Raw genomic sequence first — 21452 nt, 5'->3', positions numbered from 1 at the left:
CTCCACGCAGGGAGGACCCAGGAAGCGAACCCAGGTCCCCAGATCTCCCAACTGCGAGGCAGCAGTGCTACCCACTGCGCCACCGTGCCGCCCCAAATGGAACATGCTCATTAAAAATTTGTTTCTTCCAAAGTTGAAGTTACCAGCTTACCCATCTCGAAAGTAATTTTGAAAAGCATCTGTGAATGCTTCTCTGTAGTCTTCCTACTTGCGACCATGTTTAGTTAATTCTTAGTGTGCATATCACTGTGTCGTGGCTCCTAATAGAAGGTAAGCACATCTAGTAGGTGTAAGGATGGCTGCTCTCTGCTGTCAAAACTGAAACACATTAGTGTTTGGAAGGAGACTATGTAAGTACAGTTAGCCATCGACTTGCGTCCTATTGAGTAACACCTGACATTAGTGTTTGGAAGGAGACTATGTAAGTACAGTTAGCCATCGACTTGCGTCCTATTGAGTAACACCTGATCATACTTGCATCTAAGGTCCATAGCGGGTATCTACGGTATCTGCCCTAAAGTCCAACTGAATATACAATTAATGGCTGCAGTGGGGCGCATCTATCATCCTGCACCATGCATACCTCACCTGTCCTATAACATAGCTATAATAACCTGACATATAGATAATAAATATAATAATATTAATATTTAATAATAAAATTAATAATACATTAATTTTTAAAAAATTTAATAAATAATATAATATATATAATAATATAATATAATGTATAACCTGACAGCTATAATAAACAGGTATGTTTCCGAATTTATTGTTAAATGTTAATGTGTACTTATTCTGTTTAATAAGGAAAAAAAAACCGCTGTACTGTATAACATTTTGCTACCAGGTGAAATGTAGCAGGCACCAGCTCCTTGCATCCGATCGTGTTCACTCGGGTTTCCATTGTGTAGTTAGTATTTTATAGCTTCTATATTTTTGTCATTGATCCAAAACGCCACCACGTCACATCTATGGAGTAATCCAAGAAGAAAAGACGTGTCCTTGATTTGTTAACCAAATTAAAAGTTATCAAACAGTTTGGAAGTGGCATAACAATAAATGGTGCCACATGCAACTTTGGCTGGTCTCCCTCACCAATAACGACAATTTTAAAAAGCAAAGGCAAGATTGCCAAGGTGGTTAGGGGATCTGCAGCAGTGAAAATCCATAATAGTTGTAGTGTCCCTGGCTCCTGGACTTGAAAGGGACTCCTTCCGCAGGCATCTGAGATTACCTGGAGAAGCCGGCCTAAGAAAAGCTCTGTGATCGGTGTTAGTGGTCACTAGAGTTCGTCTGCCACGATGCGTAGCTGTGGACTATTATTTTTTCACAGCCTGGTTGAAATTGTATCTTATATTTTTGCATGTTTATCACACTTAAATGTTTCAGATCATCAAACAAATTTAAATATTAGACAAAGATAATCCAAGGAAACACATAATGCAGTGTTTAATTGATGATTTTATTTATTAAGGAAAAAAAAACTGTCCAAACCTTACATGACCCTGTGTGAAAAAGTAATTGCCCCCTAAACCTAATAACTGGTTGTGCCGCCCTTCGCAGCAACAACTGCAATCAAGTGTTAGTGATAACTGGCATTGAGTCTTTCACATCACTCTGGAGGAATTTTGGCCCACTCTTCTTTGCAGAATTGTTTCAATTCAGCCACATTCTGAGCATGAACCGCTTTTTTAAGGTCATGCCACAGCATCTCAATTGGATGCAAGTCCGGACTTTGTTTTGTTTTGTTTTTTAAGCCATTTAGAGGTGGACTTGCTGGTGTGTTTTGGATCTTTGTCCTGCTGCAGAACCCAAGTGCGCTTCAAGTTTGAGGTCACGAACTGATGGCCAGACATTCTCCTTCAGGATTTTTTGGCAGAGAGCAGAATTCATGGTTCCATCAATCACAGCAAGTCGTCCCGGTCCTGAAGCAGCAAAGCAGCCCTAGAACATCATGCTGCCACCACCATGTTTGACAATATGATGTTTTTTCTGAAATACTATGTTACTTTTACTCCAGATGTAACGGGATGCACACCTTACAAAAAGTTTAACTTTTGTTTTGTCAATCCACAGAACATTTTCTCAAAAGTCTTGGGGATCATCAAGATGTTTTTTGGCAAAAGTGAGACGAGCCTTTCTGTTCTTTTTGGTCAGCAATGGTTTTCGCCTTGGAACTCTGCCATGCATGCCATTTTTGCCCAGTCTCTTTCTTATGGCTGAGTCATGATCACTGACCTCAACTGAGGCCAGGGAGGCCCACAGTTCTTTAGATGTTGTTCTGGGTTCTTTTGTGACTTCTTGGATGAGTAGTCGTTCCACTCTTGGCGTAATTTTTGTAGGCCAGCTACTCCTGGGAAGGTTCACCACTGTTCCATGTTTTTTTCCACTTGTGGATAATGGCTTTCACCTTTAGAAATAGCTTTGTAACCTTTTCCGGACTGATAAGTGTCAATTACTTTGTTTCTCATCTTTTCCTGAATTTCTTTAGATCTTTAGATGTCTTCCTTTTTGGGATCTTTTGGCCTACTTCGCTTTGCCTGATAGGTTCTATTTAAGTGATCTCTTGATTCAACAGGCCTGGGTGTGGCTACATTTGGATATTTTTTTTCCTTAATAAATAAAACCATCACTTAAAAACTGCATTTTGTGTTTACATGGGTTATCTTTGTCTAAAGATTGAGGACCAGAACCTGAAGCATAACCCACTAAGCACCATAACACAGGCGTTGATCAGACCTCTCCTTGTCCATGTTGACTTGTGGCCCCAGCACCAGAACGTATCCTGAACATAAGTTGATGAATACCTTATTGTGGGTGGGATTTGAGATTTAATCAAGTTTGGTAAACAAAAGCTTTGGTAGGATTGTGGGTAAGATCTGGAGTATAGTTCGGGAAGCAGAGCTTATAGTTAGCATCAGTATTGTGATGACATAGCACAGGATTGCAGACAAGGCTTTCAGAAGTATTTGGGGTAGCCATGGTGTGTGAAATGGTTCTGATAAGAGTTTGAGGAAGACGGCTGCTTTCAGGGTGCTCAGGAACAATAACTATATTTGTTTATATACTTTTTGTAGTATATGTGTTCGTTCAGTAAAGAATTAAAAGAATGGCGGCGCCCGTGCAGGCTGCGGCTTACAGAACTCCCGAGTCCGCGGTGTTTAGTGTTAATCTTTGTTCGTCTTTGTCAACTAGTATAAGTAAAAAAGTAGATTTAGGTGATAGTAGTACGCAGACATACATTTACGAGCGGCAAATCCTGTTCGATTTCCGAAGAAACTGCGCTGAAATATCCAGTGAGGTGACAGAGATGCTCCGCAGCCTTTGCTTACTTCAGCAGCCTGAGAAGCTGAGCTGGCGAAAACGCAAGCGCAGTGATCGGAAGCAGAAACGAGGTAAACGCGGCGGTGTTAGCACAAGGCTAAAAACTAACCCAACCAGACCTGCGATACCATCTATTCTGCTTGCGAACGTCCAATCGCTGGACAACAAGCTGGATTATATAAAGCTGCAGCGGGCCAAGCAGTGGGAAATGAGAAAGCGTTGCATCTTTATTTTCACTGAGACATGGCTCCTGGAAAACATTGCAGACTCGGCTATCCAGCTAGACGGACTGACCATCTTCCGAGCGGACAGAGACACCTCTTTGTCCAGTAAGACCTGCGGGGGCGGACTGTGTGTTTATGTGAACAGAGAGTGGAGTATGAACGCTGCCTCAGTTGCGCGACACTGCACCCCGCTGATAGAGGTTTTATCAGTAAGGTGTCGGCCTTTCTACCTGCCGAGGGAATACAGTTGCGTGCTGATGGTTGCCGTCTACCTCCCGCCTAGTGCAAATGCTAACCAAGCGCTAGCGGAACTCTACGAGACCCCGAGGCATTTTTCATTATTGCTGGAGACTTCAATCATGCCAACTTGAAGTCATTTCTCCCAAAATTCTCCCAGAATGTGAACTTTGCTACTAGAGGGGGAAGCTGTCTGTACAATGTTTACACAAACGCTTCTGCCGCCTACAAGGCCCTACCCTACCCCCACCTCTGCTGTTGAGATCATATCAGCGTTTTTATGATCCCTGCATACAAGTCCCTGCTGAAGCGCACTAAACCAGCTCACAAGAGCATCAGAGTGTGGCAGGATGGTGCTGTTTCAGCTCTCCAAGACTGCCTTCGAATTGACAGACTGGGACATTTTCAGAGAGGCTGCTATGGATGGTGACTCCATCAATCTGGAGGAGTACACAGACTCTGTGACTGGCTACATCTCCAAATGCATAGAGGATGTTACTGTTACCAAGGATGTTACCACAAGAGCCAACCAAAAGCCCTGGATGACAAGAGAAGTGCACAAGCTGCACAAGATCAGAAATGCAGCCTTCAGATCTGGAGACAAGGCCGCCCTCAGGGTGACCAGAGCCAACCTGTCTCGCGCTATAAGGATAGCTAAGTGGGCATACGCGCAGAGGATCAACGAACAATTCAGCAGCACCAGAGACACACATCGTATGTGGCAGGGCGTTCAGACAATTACAAACTACAAGCCCAACCCACACAGCAGTGATGGTGATGCCTCCCTTCCGGATGAGCTGAACAACTTCTTCGCACGGTTTGAGGTGCAGAACAAAGAGCATGCGAGAAAAGCAACACCTCCCTCCACTGACCAGGTACTCTGTCTGTCCATAACTGACGTGAGGAGGACTCTATCCAGAGTCAATCCACGCAAGGCTGCAGGACCTGACAACATACCTGGTCGTGTGCTCAAAGATTGTGCCAGTCAACTGGCTGGTGTCCTCACAGACATCTTCAACACATCTCTGAGCCAGTCGTCAGTCCCAGCATGCTTCAAGTCGACCAACCTCATACCAGTGCCAAAGAAGTCATCAGTGACATGCCTGAATGACTACCGACCAGTTGCACTCACGCCAATCATAATGAAGTGCTTCGAAAGGTTAGTCATGTCACACATAAAGACTAATCTCCCTGCCTCACTTGACCCTCTTCAGTTTGCATACCGCTCAAACAGGTCAACTGAGGATGCCATATGCTCTGCCCTTCACCTCTCCCTGACACATCTAGATAAAAAAGACACATATGTCAGGATGCTATTCATAGACTTTAGCTCTGCCTTCAACACAATCATCCTACCAAAGCTGGTTGTAAAACTGAGCAGGTTGGGCCTGAACACCACCCTCTGCAATTGGATCCTGGACTTCTTGACAGAAAGGCCCCAGTCAGTTCGGATGGGCTGCAACATCTTCCAGCATCATCACACTGAGCACTGGAGCACCACAGGGCTGCGTGCTTAGTCCACTGCTGTTCACCCTGCTGACTCACGACTGCACAGCCACGCACAACACCAACAACATCATCAAGTTTGCAGATGATACGACGGTGCTGGGACTGATAATCATGGATGATGAAACAGCATACAGAGATGAGGTGGAGCAGCTGTCTGCATGGTGTGAAGACAGCAATCTATCTCTCAATGTCGACAAGACAAAAGAGATAATCGTGGACTTCAGAAAATCACCTCCTGCCCACATCCCACTCAGCATCAAAGGTTTAGATGTGGAGACTGTTGGGAGTACCAAGTTCCTCGGTGTGCACATAACTGAGGAACTTACTTGGACACATAACACCTCATCACTAATCAAGAAAGCCCAGCAGAGACTACTCTTCCTGAGGCGGCTGAAGCGAGCAAGTCTTCCCCCTTCCATCCTCACCATGTTCTACAAAGGCACCATTGAGAGTGTTCTGACCAGCTGCATCACTGTCTGGTATGGCAACTGCAACATCCGACCTCAAGCGCCTGCAAAGGATAGTGAAGACAGCAGAGAACATTATTGGGGTGCCTCTCCCTTCACTACAGGACATATTTTACAAACGCAGTGTCCGCAAGGCCTGCAGCATTGTGCAGGACCCCTTACACCCCTCACATGGACTTTTCACACTCCTGCCATCCAAGAGAAGATACTGCAGCATCAAAACCAGATCTGCCAGGCTGCAGGAGAGTTTTTAACCCCAAGCTGTTAGACTCCTTAACACCAGGCTGCCCCCTGGGACCTTCTACACGGCCTCAACCACCGCTAAAAACAGAACTTTTATACATGCGAGCCACTTTCCTGCAAAGACGAGTGTGCAGGTAGAAAAGAACTGAAAATCTCGTAGTGACCTTTAAGTATTTCGACACTCTTGATATCCTTCTGCTGTGAAGCATTCTGACCTGTCATTGTTTACACACGTCTTAAACAACTGTTAGTATACACTGATAATAGATATAGATAATACAGAAATTATTTATTATTTATTATATTACATATTTTACACATCAATATTGCTTCTACTTCTTTGTCCTATCTTTGCACAATGTCTTGTTTGTGTTTTTAACTTTTAAATTTTAAATTTTAATTCTATTTTTAATTTATTGATTGCACGTCATGGACACTGTGGACCCTGAGCTTCGCAATTTCGTCTATCTGTATATTTGTTTATGGTTGAGATGACAATAAAGTTCACTTTGACTTTGACAGTAGCAAAAGAAATGTTGTTGTGGTAAGAAAATAGCAATAACCTGTTTGCAATGTGTAAAAGCAGAGGATTGCACAAGCCTGCAGAGTGTGTATTAGTAAGAAAGATCTGAGCAAGCCATGGGTCTGACTTTTTGTTTGTTTGTTTTTTTTTATATTTAGAATCAGCATTGAATCAATCCAAAATGAAGTGAGCTCCCTCAATACCCGACTCAGAGATGCTGCAAAAAAAGTAGTGTCGTCGGTGGAGGACGTCCGGATGCAGTATGAAAAAGTCATAGAGGTAGGTGGTTGGGGATGTCATGACAAGAAAGCTGTGAATCGTAAAGCAGAATGCCACAAGCTAAACTGCTAAATCAAATCCATAATCTTGGACAAGTTAACTACCGGTGCTGCACTGGTATTTATAACTCAGTCTACATGTTGTGAATCGTTGTGTGTCTTTGGAAGGCAATCCTTAGCAACCAGGTAATGTCTCTTAGCAATCCATTATCCATTTGTTATGATTTCCTTTACAACGAAGCACAAAAATGGGCAGAGGTCGAGAAAAACCAAACCAGCCCTTCATTTGGTCTGGCTCTCCCAAGTCAGCCTAACCCAGTGTTTCTCAACCTTTAAGTATTTGCGACCCGAGTTTTCATAACAGTTTTAATCGCGCCCCCCCTAATGTTTTTTTGAAAGGAGCCCACTCATATCAATTTGTTCTTTTTAAATTAATGATATATCATAGATGCTTATTTTATTATACCTACTTAACTTTTATCAACATTTATCTAACTCTATATTTATTTTTCTAGTATCACAATGTAGTTTAAGTTAATTTGTTTTGGTTTCAATAGATGTATTATTTATATTTTTGATTCTTGTTTTCATTTTTTCACATCTTCGCGCCCCCCTTTTTGTTATTTCGCGCCCCACTAGGGGGGCCCGCCCCACAGATTGAGAACCACTGGCCTAACCCAACATTCAACAGGCAGGGTTTGGCCTTCACAGGCCCAACATGGGACCCAAGCTTAAAGTTCAGAAATATTAAGAGAGGTGGGAGGATCACCATCAAATTTTGGGCTCACAGTAATGTTTCTTTATAATCAAAGAATTTATTTAAAGAATTCACAAAATCAAGGAGCAAAAAAAGCAAGGCAGGGAAGAAGAAGCAACAGTATAGGTTTTGGGCAAAACCTGTAGTTAACAAATTCATTATCACAAAATAAAGACAGTACCTTAAACAAGAGCAGGGGTCAAAATTCAGGACATCTGCAAAGAAAAACAAAAAGCACAAAATTGAGAATATACATCACAATCACAAAGCCAAAGCTTTAGTATAAACTGAAGTTTCTGCTTTTATTCAGCTGCTTTCCAAACCCCAGGCTGCATCATTCGATGGCCCTGCCTCCTTGGCCTTCACATTAAGGCCAGGCATACACTGCGCCATTTTTAGAAATCGTAGTCAAGTAATTACTCACACTGCACTATAGATTTGCCAATTGTGTATGTGCTCAAAGTGTATGAGCACGTCTGGTCCAAGTGACATGCCATGATGTGGGCGCTCAGACCTACACATATACGTCGCTCTAACGGACAGTTTTACCCACTGATGTTTTGAAATAAACCATTACCCATTTCAAAAGAATATGGCCACAGGCTTCTCAAAACGTCAACAGAGAAAAGAGCTCTTGCTGTACTGTGCTTTGAATGTACAACGTATGACCACAAGAGGGCACCGGTGAGCCCCAAACACCATATACAACTCAACCTAAACAGTTTAGGGACAAAATAAAAGGTGTTTATTACCTAGAGACATGTTCACAGGTTTTTTAACAATCAACGCTTTCATTGTTAAAGGTTAAATTTTCTTCTCCTCGTCCATCACCTTCCATGCCTTTACACGAGTTTTCACCCTCTGCCTCCTGACTCTTACTCACCTGGATGAGGTAAGGCGGCTTTTTGTATATTGGATACGGGAGCTCCTCCAGTGTCATGGCATTGTCTGCCAGAAGCACTTCCAGGTCATACGGAAGCTCCCCAGAATAGGGAGGCCAGTTCTTCAGTGCACCCAATATGTACTACAATACCCAGGCAACCCTGTGGGCATCCATACTGGGCTCCAGCCGTGAGAGCACTGCACCTTTCGTGCTGGGGATCGAATTGTTCAACAGTGTACTCGTCCTTGGTCCATCTATTATTTGATCATTCTGACTGCGACAGAAACTGAGCACCATCCTGGCTGGATTGTGTCTCCATTCTTGTGCTCCATCCAGTACAGCCCCCCCTTCTGAGGAGATCTCCCAGGACACCATGTGCAGTCTCATCCAGATCATGCCAAGATGTTGTCAGTAGTGCATATATGCACGTGGGGGCCATATACACTACTGAGTCGCATCATGAGTTGCTGTGATGAAATTCATATGCGTTGGATCAGCCTTGGATTTCATTTTTGTTCCCAACCGCAGTTGGGATGCCAGTCCATTCAGTCTGGCACTTAAAAAGATGTAACTGGACGTGTGGATGGTTGAGGTGCTGACAATGCTGTCGGTCTATTTTGCGTAGAAAATTTGAGATACATAATCTTTATGGGTGCGATTTATTTAAGATACTTTTGGCATTGGACTCCTAGTTGTACGTGTACTGCTATTTGATAATTAGCTTTTCAAAACCAAAATACCCGATGTACAATGTCCAGCCACCATACTACAACATATGGGAACAACATACCAATTTAAAGGTAACATCTGAAAATCTGCTGGTGAGACCACTCTCACTACAAGACAGCTGACTTAAACTTCTGATATGACAGAAAGTCTGTCGTGTGATAGCCCAATCATAAGACGCAGTCAGGCATCATAACCCTTGTTATACCTCACGCAAAAAGACAAAGTCGACATTCAGGCTGCTTTCAAAAAGGAGCTGGCAACTGCAAATTGGGCTTAAAATGGTACCAAAAATCCCACAGTGTGTGCCCCGCTTACAGAAGCGGGGCAGTGAATAATAAAAATTAAAATGTTCATGATTAACATAATACAGAATAGCAAAATAAGAAACACTTCTTCCTTGTTGTTCGTCTGCTCCCGTTAGGGGTCACCACAGTGGATAATCTTTATCCATATCCTCCTGTTCTCATCGTCTTGCTCTGTCACACCCATCACCTGCATGTCCTCTCTTACCACATCCATAAACCACTTAGGCTAAGCAAAGTAATGAACCCTAATATGACTCAAATACAAAGAAAAGAGAAAACCAATAACAAAATATTCAAAAGACAACAAAAATATGATTTTAAAGAAAACATCACTTGACCAGGGACAAAACCCTGGCTAAATCCTAACGCCGCCTTCAAAGATTCTAAAGTGACACCATGACACTCTGAAAAATTTCCAGGAAAAAAAATCTTACACTAGCAAGGAAATAAAACTAAAATACACAAGTGAATATTTCAGGTTACAAAATTTTTAACTCTGCAAAACTCAGGAACTGCAGAACTCCCAAGTGCTGCTCTGTCTTTCCTGTACTATGGTGACCAGAACTGCACACGATACTCCGGATGTGGTCTCAGTAGTGAGTTATACAGTCTGGGCATAATGTTCCTTCATTTACCGTATATACTCGCAGATAAGTTCTCCCGTGGATAAGTTGGGGCTTGATTTTACCGTATAATTTCCGGTATTTTATAATGTCGCTCGTATAAGTCGAATGCAGAAAACTCATGTGATTGGTCGAAGAGATTATGATATGCTAACGCCCACCTGAGAGAGAAACCATGGAGCACACTTCCTTTTTTTCTATGTATTGTGCCTATGTGACCACACGGCAATACCCAAACTATTCCGAAGCAACGTTTGCACGGATTTGTGTTTTTTGTATCTCACACCCTCATACACCTTTATCGTAAGAGCATCCCTTACCTACGATGGAGCGTTCGATCAGAACAAAATTATGAAGCTGGTTAAATTAAATGTTGTTGAAGTGGTGAAAGAAATTGGTAACTGCGCTGCTGCAGCAAAATTTGATGTGTCTGAGAAACTGATGTGAGATTGGAGGAAGCAAGAAGATGTGTTAAAAAAAAAAAAAAAAAGTCGCATTTTTGAACGGGCAAATAAGTCGGGGTCTGATTTTTTTTTTGATCGATTTTTCTGGTTTCAAGACCTGACTTATATGTGAGTATATACAGTAGGTAGTCACTGGCTGCCCAGGAATGCTGTATTGGGTTAGGCAGGTTTAAAAAGTGAAAAGATGAATATTTAATGTAGTTATTGAGTTTAAATTAATTAATGAATTGTATTGAAGTTCGATTGACTTAAGAAAACATCTGTTTGATCGTTGGTGAATTGTCAATGAAACTCTAATCACATGGTTCATTGTCTTTTTTAGGACAACCTTCAAAATGCCAAGCAGCTTGAGGACCAGTTAAGTAGTATTGACGAAAAGAAAAAAGTGTTGGCCAACTACTTTTGTGAAGACCAAAGCCGCCTCTCACTTGAGGAACTTTTTAGCACCATTAAGACTTTCCGGGAGCTCTTCATTAAAGCAGCCAAGGTAACATAAAGAATTGGTCGGCTAATCTTTCAATTTATGGTTCTTTTGTAGTAACTCTTTTATGACGGATGTCAACTTTTTTCCTAAATCAGTCCTCTCTTTGTTTTCATGTTTCACACAATGAAGTTGACCTTGTGGTCAGATGAGACACCTGCCTTCATTCCATCATCACAGGTGGCTTCAGGATGCCTTGATCAGGTGCTGGTGCAGATCGCCACCAGAAATGAACCTCAAAAGACAGCAGAGAATTGGAGAGATTAGTTCAGATTGCAATTCTATGCCCATATAGTCTATTATGAATACTACGAAAATGTAGCTACAAAAAAGCCAAATTAAAATAATGGGTAGTTAGCAGTTTAAAATGTTCCACAGTGGTGAATTTCTGTTGGTAAAGTATTCAAATTTTAGGTGCATAACTGCAAAAGGCCGCCTCACCACTTCTTTTAAGGTGGGCTCTTGGAATTCTAAGCAGATCTCCATTCGAAGATCTAAGGTTCGACTTGGAGTGATTATTGAAGGCTTTGTAAACCATTGCGAGTACTTTAAAGTCAATTCTGAATGACACAAGTAACCCATGTGGTGACTTCAAAACTGGAGAGATGTGCTCTGATTTTCTTTTTCTAGTTCAGATTCTGGCAGCTGAATTCTGTACTAACTGTGACAGATGCCGTTCTTAGGTGGTCCTGTTTTGAGTGCATTACAGTAATCTAGTTGACTGAAAACAAAAACTAATTTTTCACCGACTTGTAAAATTAGAAGAGGTCTTACTTTTGCTATATTCCTCAAGCAAAGAAATACAGTCCTTGCAAATCTGATAATTATGCAATTAGGTGTAGGTCAAAGTCAATGATTACCCCTAAATTCTTGACCTCCGTCTTGACTTTTGAGCCCACAGGATCAAGTTTATTTCTAACTAGCAAAATACCCGCGCTTCGCAGCGGAGAAGTAGTGTGTTAAAGAGGTTATGAAAAAAAAAGGAAACATTTTAAAAATAACGTAACATGATTGTCAATGTAATTGTGTTGTCATTGTTATGAGTGTTGCTGTGTTTTATATATATAAAATACACACACACATATAAACATATATATACATATACATATACACATATATATACATATCTACATATATATATATATATATATATATATATATATATATACATATACACATCCACATATCAACATATATATATACACATATATACACACACACACGGTTTATGGGTGATGATTGTTTTACTCTTTTTATGTTTATTTTATTTTATTGTAGAATCAACTCCTATCTGCGCACAGCAGGGCAGCCGTGGGCGGATGCGTATGGTGTATTCACTCCATGTTATCGTGCATTGCGCTGTCAGTGGTATTTTGATAAAAGAATTTGAACAACATATAAGAAGCGTATAAATTATTAAACAGTAAAACATTAACATTTAAGAAGTAAAGTTACATGAAGTACTACTGCAGTGCCTTCGGGTATACCTCATTTTTTGTTTGCCCATTACATGCTTAAATGTATACATTTTTTGGTGCACCTACCCGAGAACACGCGACATATAACCGAGCGTGGGAGAAGCATGGATTTTAAACACGCGTTGAGTTGATCTGCTGGTCTCCCTCGTGGAATAACTGGTAATGTTTGACTAAAATCTACAGCGAGTAAAACGACATTACCTCCTATTTTTTTTTTTACGATCTCTGAGTTCTTGCTTTTTTCGGTTCAAGGCTTCATAAGCTCTTTTATGTTGTATGGTGTACTTATCCCAAACCATCATCTTTGAATGTTGCAAGACTTTCGCCTTGTATGTAGATCGGGGTAATTACATTCATTGCATTCCTAGTCTGAATCACAATCTGATTGTATGGGTGGTTACCTGGCACTGTAGGGTTGCCACCCGTCCTTTAAAATACGGAATCGTGCCGCGTTTGAGAATGAAATTGCGCGTCCCGTTTTGAATCAATACTGGACGGGATTTATCCCGTATTTTTTTTATCATTTTTTTTTTAAAGCAGCGTCTCATGCAAATCATCCCACACGCATTTTATGAAGATGCCTCCTTTCCTACTTTGGATTGGGTAATACTTGATGTCATCGTTAGTTTGATTGGTGTTTTTAACTGTCCAGTGAGGAGGGCGTGTCTTTTAAGTACAGTCTGCAAAGTGTTGGCACTGAGATGTGGCGTCAGCGCCATAGTTGAAGCCCCTAACGTTGCGGTCAGCAAGTCGGCTAACATCCGCCATGTGCCGTCTTTCAGTTGCGAGAAGCAGATCATAGAATGGTTGAAACTGTTGCCCCTAACGTTGCGCCACGGCGTGTGGTTCGTTTATACCTCGTGTCTTCTCATTAAACTTTTATCTCGCGAATATGTTATTGCAATCCGCAGCGGGAGCGTTTCTATAAACTTAATTGAAACTTACGTTTTACACCGTGCTTTGTTTCCCTTATGAACATGCTTGTATGCTTAACTCGCTCCGTTCTCAATTGTTTAATTAATTTTTTGCTCTTCGCTGTTTGCGGCTGTTCCTCCATTTCCCCCTACTTCGTTCTTTTATCTCGCAAATATGTTATTGCAATCCTTAACGGGAGCGTTTCAATAAACTAATTGAAAATAGTTTTGCATTTACCTTTTTAGTAAAAGGCGAGCTTTTAAGCCTGAGAAATCACCCCGTAAATGCACACGTTTAATTGGACATGTGTTAATATGTATGGTTACACAGTATTAAAAGACAGTGAACAACGTCAGTTACCTTTCTTCCCGCGTTTGATAAAAGGTGAGCTTTTAAGCCTGAGAAATCACCCCGTAAATGCACACGTTTAATTGCACATGTGTTAATATGTATGCTTACACAGTATTAAAAGACAGTGAAAAATTAACGTCATTTACCTTCGTTCCCGCGTGTGACTCGTGCTGTAAATGTCTTCCTTGTTTTTAGTTCACGTGATTACGTAGGAGGCGTGATGACGCGATACGTGACTCCGCCTCCTCCATTACAGTGTATGGACAAAAAATATGTTCCAGTTATGACCATTACGCTTTGAATTTCGAAATGAAACCTGCCTAACTTTTGTAAGTAAGCTGTAAGGAATGAGCCTGCCAAATTTCAGCCTTCCACCTACACGGGAAGTTGGAGAATTAGTGATGAGTGAGTCAGTCAGTCAGTGAGGACTTTGCCTTTTATTATTATAGATATCCTCTCTATACCCATGCTTGCCATTTTGTTTTCATCTTATTTAGTTTGAGAAAGTTACCACTAATCCATTTGTAAATACAAGTAAGACATTGGGGTCAGTGAACTAAGAGAGTTGGGGTCATCAGGCGCTATAGATAGATAAAGCTGTGTGTCATCTGCATAACTGTGGTAGCTCACCTTGTGCTTTGAGATGATCTGACCTAATGGAAGCATGGAGATCGAAAAAAGCAGTCGGCCCAGGTTAGATTTCTTTTGGTTACACCACATAAAGTATTGTGTATCTCTGAGGTTCAATCACCACAACTAACAAAGAATTTTCTACCTGTTAAGTAAGACGGAAACCAATTTCAGACACTACCGGAGTGGCCCACCCACTGACTAAGGTGATATATAAGAATATTGTGATCAATGGTATCAAATGCTGCACTCAAGTCTAAGAGAACAAGAACAGATAGATGATAGATGTCCACATTAACCTGCAGATTATTTACCAATTAAGTAGTAGTAATACAGTTTCTGTACTGTGATTTGTTTTAAAACCTGACTGAAACTTGCCAAGAATAGAATATTGAACCAGTTAATCATTTAGCTGCTTAATTACTGCTTTTTCTAGAATTTTACGAGGGACGTTCAAAAGGTTTTCACACTTTTTTTAAACTCTCTTTATTAAGAATTTCAAACATTTTAATTTTGCCAGCGTCGTACCAACTTCTTAATGTCCATTTACTACTGCTCCTGCCTTCACCATTCCCAACGAAAATGTAAAAGTGCAGAAACTTTTTGAAAATCCCTCGTACTTAAGAAAGGCAGGCTAAAAATTGATCTAAATCGGGTGTCTTGATTGTTAACTAAAGTTTTTATACTGTGATGAAGAAGAAAAATGAAAATAAGCCAACGAAGTAAAACAACAAAATCAGTGGGAGACCATGTGAAGGTCCAATGGTTAGGTGAATTGGTTACTGAAATTTGGCCTGATCTCCGTTAGTGTGGTCCGTGAGCATGTACCCAGTGGTCTGTGGGCTAACCTAGTTATTTCTCTTCGAAGACCTGATAAGGCCACATGAAGTGTCCCTAAGACGCCAACCATAGAGCACCATGTCCGACTTTCTTGCAGAGTATGACATTTCTTACTGCTACACTACTTCTTCCTGCTTCAATCCAGTACTCCAAGTCAGCTTGGTACCTCGAAGAATGGCAAGCACCTTGGGAATGGGAAAGGCGCTATATACCTAAAATTTGTTCTTAATATTATTAATGTGAGAGTAAGCCTGCAACACAGAAAGAGACTGAGAAGCAACGTGAGTTCCCTGTACTCTGGGTGTTCTTCTTAGGGCATCTTTCAAGTGTATAACCGCTGTAGTAATTTGGACACTTCAGATAAGGAGGTGCTTTCCTTAACTAACTTGGGCTTTCTAACCAAAGATTTAACTGTGTGTGCTAACTTTCTCTTTGCAGCTCCAAGTGCACTGGTACGTGTGTGTGTGTGTGTGTGTGTGTGTGTGTGTGTGTGTGTGTGTGTGTGTGTGTGTGTGTGTGTGTGTGTGTGTGTGTGTGTATATATAATATATATCCATCCATCCATCCATCCTCTTCCGCTTATCCGAGGTCGGGTCGCGGGGGCAGCAGTTTGAGCAGAGATACCCAGACTTCCCTCTCCCCGGCCACTTCTTCTAGCTCTTCCGGGATAATTCCGAGGCGTTCCCAGGTCAGCTAGGAGACATAGTCCCTCCAGCGTGTCCTGGGTCTTCCCCCGGGCCTCCTCCCGGTTGGACATGCCCGGAACACCTCACCAGGGAGGCATCCACGAGGCATCCTGATCAGATGCCCGAGCCACCTCATCTGACTCCTCTCGATGCGGAGGAGCAGCGGCTCTACTCTGAGCCCCTCCCAGATGACTGAGCTTCTCACCCTATCTTTAAGGGAGAGCCCAGACACCCTGTGGAGGAAACTCATTTCAGCCGCTTGTATCCACGATCTCGTTCTTTCGGTCACTACCCATAGCTCATGAGGGTAGGAACATAGATCGACTGGTAAATTGAGAGCTTTGCCTTACGGCCCAGCTCCTTTTTCACCACGACAGACCGATGCAGAGCCTGCATCACTGCGGATGCCGCACCGATCCGCCTGTTGATCTCACGCTCCATTCTTCTCTCACTCGTGAACAAGACCCCGAGATACTTGAACTCCTCCACTTGAGGCAGGATCTCGCTCCCAACCCTGAGAGTGCACTCCACCCTTTTCCGGCTGAGGACCATGGTCTCGGATTTGGAGGTGCTGATTCCCATTCCAGCCGCTTCACACTCAGCTGCGAACCGATCCAGAAAGAGCTGAAGATCATGGCCTGATGAAGCAAACAGGACAACATCATCTGCAAAAAGCAGTGACCCAATCCTGCGCCCACCAAACCGGACCCCCTCAACATCCTGGCTGTGCGTAGAAATTCTGTCCATAAAAGTTATGAACAGAATCGGTGACAAAGGACAGCCCTGGCGGAGTCCAACTCTTACTGGAAACGGGTTCGACTTACTGCCGGCAATGCGGACCAAGCTCTGACACCGGTTGTACAGGGAGCGAACAGCCCTTATCAGGGGGTCCGGTACCCCATACTCCCAGAGCACCTCCCACAGGATTCCCCGAGGGACACGGTCGAACGCCTTTTCCAAGTCCACAAAACACATGTAGACTGGTTGGGCGAACTCCCATGCACCCTCCAGGACTCTGCTAAGGGTGTAGAGCTGGTCCACTGTTCCATGACCTGTTTTTATATATATATATATATAAAGCAATAATTTCACAGCACAAAATGCATGTGTGTAAACGAGAGGGAGGTCAGTGGAATGTTGAGGATGCAAGGAGTAGAGCTGCCGAAGGTGGATGAGTTTAAATACTTGGGATCAACTGTACAGAGTAATGGGGATTGTGGAAGAGAGGTGAAAAAGAGAGTGTAGGCAGGGTGGAATGGGTGGAGAAGAGCGTTAGGAGTGATTTGTGGCAGATGGGTATCAGCAAGAATGAAAGGGAAGGTCTACAGGACGGTAATGAGACCAGCTATATTCTATGGGTTGGAGACTGTGGCACTGACCAGAAAGCAGGAGACAGATCTGGACGTAGCAGAGTTAAAGATGCTAAGATTTGCACTGGGTGTGATGAGGATGGACAGGATTAGAAATGAGGACATTAGAGGGTCAGCTCATGTTGGACGGTTGGGAGATAAAGTCAGAGAGGTGAGATTGGATTGGTTTGGACATGTGCAGAGGAGAGATGGTGGGTATAATGGGAGAAGGATGTTAAAGATAGAGTTGCCAGGAAAGAGGAAAAGAGAAATCCTAAGAGGAGGTTTATTGATGTGGTGAGAGAGGACATGCAGGTGATGGGTGTAACAGAGCAAGAGGACGAGAATAGGAAGATATGGAAGAAGATGATCCGTTGTGGCAACCCCTAACAGGAGCCGCCTGAAAGAAGAAGAAGAAGAAAATGTGTGGTTGAGGAGTGACTGTTGTCCATAAGTGGTCCTCCTTATTCTTGACTTTGACAAATTAGTACTTGATCCACAGTATTTTGAGAATCACTAACCTAGACAGCCCAGCTTATTTAAGAAAAAAAATTCACCATCCTTTAGGCATGACTCATTTCTTATTAAATAAATGTATGGAGAGTTAGACTTTGAGAGGCATCAGAGAAAAAAAATAAGTATGCTCCAATTGTTAAAAAATAAATAAATAAATAAGCAGCCCAACTTCTCAAGCTAAGAAGGAATATTTTGAAGTTATGTTTTTTCACATTATAACTTAATTGTTAGTGACACCGTAACCTTTAACTTGTTTTACTGATTGTGGTTTACAGGCTCTCCGCGCTGCACTAGTAATGTTGCTTATATGCTTATACATATGTTGTCCTTTGGGTCAGCCATTTTGGCTTATCTTAGGTACAAATGTGTGTTCTAGTATGAAAGTGGAATATGCATGTGAATTAATACAAGTCAACCAGTCAGTCATTTTGTAATCTGTTTCATCCTGAACAGGGTCGCGGGGGTGTTTGTCCTGTGATGGACTGCCTTGCACCCTTTGTTGGCTGACAAAGCTCCACCAGACCCCCACGAGTCTGTTCAGGACTTGGTAGATTCCTAAATGACTGACCTATGAACCCACCCCCCATCCCGAGAAAAACTGGTTACCCTAAATATGTGCATATATGAATAACAGGCAGATAACAGACTATACACAGACTGGAGGACTCTCATTAAATGCTCATACGTCAACGTATCGTTGCTGCCAAATCTTGGTAAGCCTCTCTTTGTGAATAGTTTAATTTCCAGTAAATAGATAACTAGATTTATACTTTCGATTTCATATATTCAATTAAAGTCTACGTTCCACTGTATTATATTTTCTTCCTTAGCTGGGGTTCAAATTTTTGTTTTGTCATTTTAGTTCATTGTTGAGTCTTTGATTTGTATTAATGTTACTTTTCTTTATTATTTGCTTTATTTCTTGCGCTTGTGTTTTGGGGGGTGATTCCCCAAGAGGTGGGGGCCACCTGCATGTCACTGCATGACCCTCAGTTCTATAAAGTCAGGGGCCACTCACAGTTCCTTGTGGTTCAGTTATATGCGCTTGGGAGTTGGTGAGTGTTTCTTTGAGATTCAATATGTGCTTTGTGATTTATTGCATTTTTTTTAAAATTTTTTTCTCTGTTTTCAACCTTTCTTTGGATTGGTATTGGGACTTTGTTATTGCCTTTTCCTTTTGTGCCCCACAGAGCCTTTTGTTAAATCTTTTTGTTTATAAATACTCGCCAACCCCCGGGCCTGTGCTATGCACTAGCCTCTTTGAGGTTCTGTCGCTCACATATGGAGATGCGGATGTACAATTTAAACAGATTATTTTCATGGGAATTGTTACATATGCATAATAGACCTAAATATTTTACATTACAGCGAGTAATTAACCATAGTAAAAAATAGTAAAACTTAATAAATTGAAAGAAAATTGTTTCATGTTGTGTTAGAGGTATTCATTGCGTTATACAATTTCGTTCTGTTTGGCTTTGAAATTAACACGGAAATACTTTTTAAACTTACACTTTTACTGTAAAACTTCAATAAAACCAATATTTGTAATTAACTTTTCGTCAATATCACTTTGAATTTTGATTCTGAGTTTGGACTTACATCGTGACAATGCAACATATAACTGCCTGTGAGTGAATTTAGTTTCTTCTTCGCTAATAAATAAACTGACTTTTTCGAATGTTTGTCTCTGTGATTTGTTAATCGTCTTTGCAAAAGCTATCCTAATGGGAAACTGTTAACGTTTTAATACGAATTACATATCAAGATCTCCTTTGTTATATAATGTTATCTGCGGAAGATGTACTACATTACCTTTCTTGGATACATCCTTCAATCAACAGTAATTTGTGCGGAGGAAGACCGAATGGTGTTAATGGTTGTAGATATTCTTCAGGATATTCTAAGTTGATGTTTTCATCTTCCGCCCCATCACCACCAACTGTTTCAGCATTGTCTATTGATATGCATTTAACCAATTTGCCATGTAACCGATGGACAATTTTTGGGTTAATTCGTTTGACTTCATCATTTCTCGGTGCCAGGATTGCCCGTGTACTCATTTCTTCTGTTAATAACCCTTCAGGATGAAATTCTTCAATAAGATTTGGACATGTCTTCTTTTATTGGGAGCTTAAGGTGAAGAAAACGTAAAAAAAATTTATAAGAGCAGGAACTGTGTCTGTCAAAAGCATTCACACGAATGAGAGGACTATGGGCATGGTTGAACATGTTTGAGAGAATGTGAAAAAGGAGATGAAAAAATCTCATGGCCAAAGTCTCTTTTAAAAAGTCTCGTCTCAGGATTTCCTTTTATAATAGAGAGATAGAAAGAGATTGTATTGTTTGTTACCCTCTTAACCTCTGTGTGACTAGCAGAGTTTTTTTTTTTTTTTTTTTTTGACAGCACTTCTTCCTCTAGTGGGTATTTTTGGAACTGTTTAGTGTCCTTGAGTACATAACACATTGAAAGTATGGATATAAAAGCTAAAATTTTGTGTAGCTGGGATTTGTTGTTGTTGGTGCACCAAGCTTTAAGCAGGATTTCTTTCAATGCAATTCACCATTTTACCGATTTTTGTTTTCAGGATAATCAGACCTGGAAGGAGCAGGCAATAAAAGCAGAGAAGAGAAAGAAGATGCTTGAGGAGGAGGAAGCAAAATGCCAGAAAGGAGAAGGCAGTAAAATAGGTGAGTGCTGGAGAAACGGGTCTGGACTTGGATGTCGCTCAGGTAAATGGGTAGGGCCGGGTTGCCTGTTAACACATTTTATAGGCTATTTAATGTTTGTTTGAAATAATAAAACTAAGACATCAATAGACAATATTTCATGTTACAATGACATTCTTATACAGGGTGGCCCATATTTATGTTTTTGACATTTCACAGGCTGTAGCATTTAAACTAGTGTGCAAAAAGTATTGAAAATGGCATCATTGTGTAGCCCGAGAATGGGAGTAATGATGTGCTGGACCGGGCAACCCCAGCTCTGTTCAAATACAGAATGTTCCACTATGTTACTTGATGATAATTGTAGTTTCTTGACAATAATACATAAATATGGGCCACTCTGTACTTTTCAAATTGTTTTCTTTTGCTAATACCACAAAATCTTGTGTGAAGTGAAATGCGTGCAATTTTCACTCATTGGGGCGCACATTATACACGATACATGATTTTAAAGCAATAGTTTCTCACCTAAATCAACATAAAACATCTGTTGCTGCTTTCAGTGCCGCATATTTGCTGTCTTTGGGACAGCGGGTTTGGAGGGTTGCAGCGAGCAGCTGTTGGACCGTTTTCTGAAAAGCACACAAAGCAATAGTTTCTGACATAAATCTGCATATACATCTGTTGCTGGTTCTGTGGCCAATCTCACTGCGTATTTGCCGTTTCTGGCGGCCACACAGGAGCATTGATGGAGGTCGCAGTGCAACGCAGTCTGGTTTGTACCACATGTCATCATTGTAAGTGGTGGTACTCCTAGGCAGACGTTGCCACAGGCGTATCTGCTACATAAACATGTTCAGCACCATGATCAGCTGATGCCAGTACTTCATTTTCGTTTTTGATCTCAATCTCCAGACCACTTGCACCAAAATCAAAGTCTTAACAAGCCAGTGTCCAAATCAAAATA

The 21452-nt window shown here is 41.5% G+C and overlaps 1 protein-coding gene across 4 annotated transcripts in view; it reads left to right on the top strand.

Moving 5' to 3' along the window:
• The window catches only part of inf2 (inverted formin 2), a 198689-nt gene that overhangs the window by 150428 nt on the left and 26809 nt on the right, over positions 1 to 21452 (top strand). For all 4 annotated transcript variants that reach the window (XM_051920005.1, XM_051920006.1, XM_051920003.1 and 1 more), the window contains exons 19-21: positions 6689 to 6809; positions 10892 to 11056; positions 20404 to 20506. In XM_051920005.1, the coding sequence (XP_051775965.1) occupies positions 6689 to 6809; positions 10892 to 11056; positions 20404 to 20506 (389 nt within the window). The remainder of the gene's footprint in view (positions 1 to 6688; positions 6810 to 10891; positions 11057 to 20403; positions 20507 to 21452) is intronic.

This window comes from Erpetoichthys calabaricus, chromosome 16, assembly GCF_900747795.2.
Source record: "Erpetoichthys calabaricus chromosome 16, fErpCal1.3, whole genome shotgun sequence".
Classification (NCBI taxonomy): Eukaryota; Metazoa; Chordata; class Cladistia; order Polypteriformes; family Polypteridae; genus Erpetoichthys; species Erpetoichthys calabaricus.
This window is presented reverse-complemented; position numbering and strand designations above follow the sequence as displayed.